The following is a 1,819-nucleotide window of genomic DNA, read 5'->3' on the forward strand; positions in this document are numbered from 1 at the left end:
CTGTTAGCTAAGCTAACACAGCAGTGGTAGATTAGCTACCGCTGCTATTGGCTAAGCTAACACAGCAGTGGTAGATTAGCTACTGCTGCTATTAGCTAAGCCAACACAGCAGCGGTAGATTAGCTGCTGCTGCTGTTAGCTAAGCTAACACAGCAGCGGTAGATTAGCTACCACTGCTATTAGCTAAGCTAACACAGCAGTGCTTTATTACCTAATTCAAACACTTTCTCTACCGATTACCTGTCAGTTGGTGTTTATGTCACCTTTTTTACTTTTGTAACTGAACGGAAACACATATTTCCACATCAGGTCTACATGTTATGGTTGTCATAGTCAAGCTAGCAGAGCTGACCTACTTTTCTCTCCTTTGCTATTTTTTCTTTTTTATTAAAACTTTTTCCTGGCCTTGTCATCTGCTTGTCATAGTGTAGCAAAGCTCGCTTTTGCTTTTACATGTTGGGTGTCCATTAAGATTTAGAGCGTTATGTTGACAACTGAACAGCTAAAACCAATGCTAGCCATCGTTAGCTAGCAGTTTATTGCCCTCCTGCAGAGATCCATATTAAAGGTTTTAATGTAGCTGCAGCTGCAGGCCGTGTTTCTGTTTAAACAAAAAACAACAGATTTTTGTTGTTTTTAAATACAAATTAAAATTAGTTTCTAGCTACCTGAGACAAAAATATGTTGTCACAGAGAGACTTAAACATGACTCCCTGTGTTTATACAATAATACTGGCTGAGGTTGGTGGGATCGTTGATCTGAGGTGCCATTAAATGTATTTAAAAAAAAATTAAAATCAAGTTTTGTTGTAAAAGGAAGGTTTGTGTCAATGTTTTGGACACTGATACACAGGTGGAAAAAGGCACTAATCTTATTTCATCTTTCTCATCTCAGTGTGACCAAAGCTAATAAGGAACCGATTCAGAAGGAAGAGACTGTGGACGAAGATGAAGATGAGGAGGAAGAGGAGGAAGATGAGGACGAGTACAACTATGTCTACGGGGATGAAGAGACAAATATTAATGCAGAGGAGGAAAAAGAAGAGAAAGAAGAAGAAAGCAGCAACCAACCAAAGAAAATCAAACAGAACCAAATCTCTCTTCGTAAGAGTGAGTAATATTTTCTTTATTATATTATCCTGCATTCGTTTTGATAGAAATATGAATGATTATTATTTACTTCAGTCTATAATTTATCAGCATGCAGATCATTTTATTTCACCTTAAAGTCGTCATGCTGTTCATAACACTCCAGCAAGAAACTTTAGAAATCAGTTATTCTGGAGATTAACTGAGTCATCCCATAAGAAAAATACTCAGAAAAAAACAAAAACAAATCTTACAAAGCAGAAAAGAAAGTGTTTTCATATCTGACTGCAGACTCAGCTTACTCATTAATTATTGTTTTGATTTTTCAGACAATTAATCGATTAACCTGTTTTTTAAAAATGGCAGATACTGCAGATATTTTTTTTAACCACATAAGGCATTTTTATGCAATGTTAGAAGTAAGTTAAAAAAATAAAAATAAACAATTAACTGGTTTAAAAAAAAGCTATTTAATAATTGACTACTTTAGCACACAAAAAAATGTCTTTTATTTTAGCAATTAATCTACAGATGCTCTAGAGTTCACTAAAGGGGGCTAAAGGTGCTTAGCTTATATATATATCTATATACATAAAACTTTTTTTTAACCAGGTGAAACTAAAACTGAGTCGAACATATATAGAAAGGTTTTATTTATCTTAGATGCAGAATGCAGTCTTTTTTTTTTTTTTTTTTTTTTTTTAGGGGGTTTATTTTGATATAAAATTTT

The 1,819-nt window shown here is 34.0% G+C and overlaps 1 protein-coding gene across 1 annotated transcript in view; it reads left to right on the plus strand.

Annotated features, from left to right (window-relative positions):
• Nucleotides 1–815: 815 nt before the first annotated feature.
• The window catches only part of LOC106936788 (amyloid-like protein 2), a 29,110-nt gene continuing 28,106 nt past the window's right edge, over nucleotides 816–1,819 (plus strand). Inside the window, exon 1 of the mRNA XM_015017992.1 lies at nucleotides 816–1,110. Coding sequence (XP_014873478.1) covers nucleotides 831–1,110 — 280 coding nt within the window. The 5' untranslated portion in view covers nucleotides 816–830. The remainder of the gene's footprint in view (nucleotides 1,111–1,819) is intronic.

This window comes from Poecilia latipinna, unplaced genomic scaffold, assembly GCF_001443285.1.
Source record: "Poecilia latipinna isolate Pla-1442-1.1 unplaced genomic scaffold, P_latipinna-1.0 Scaffold2216, whole genome shotgun sequence".
Taxonomy (NCBI): Eukaryota; Metazoa; Chordata; class Actinopteri; order Cyprinodontiformes; family Poeciliidae; genus Poecilia; species Poecilia latipinna.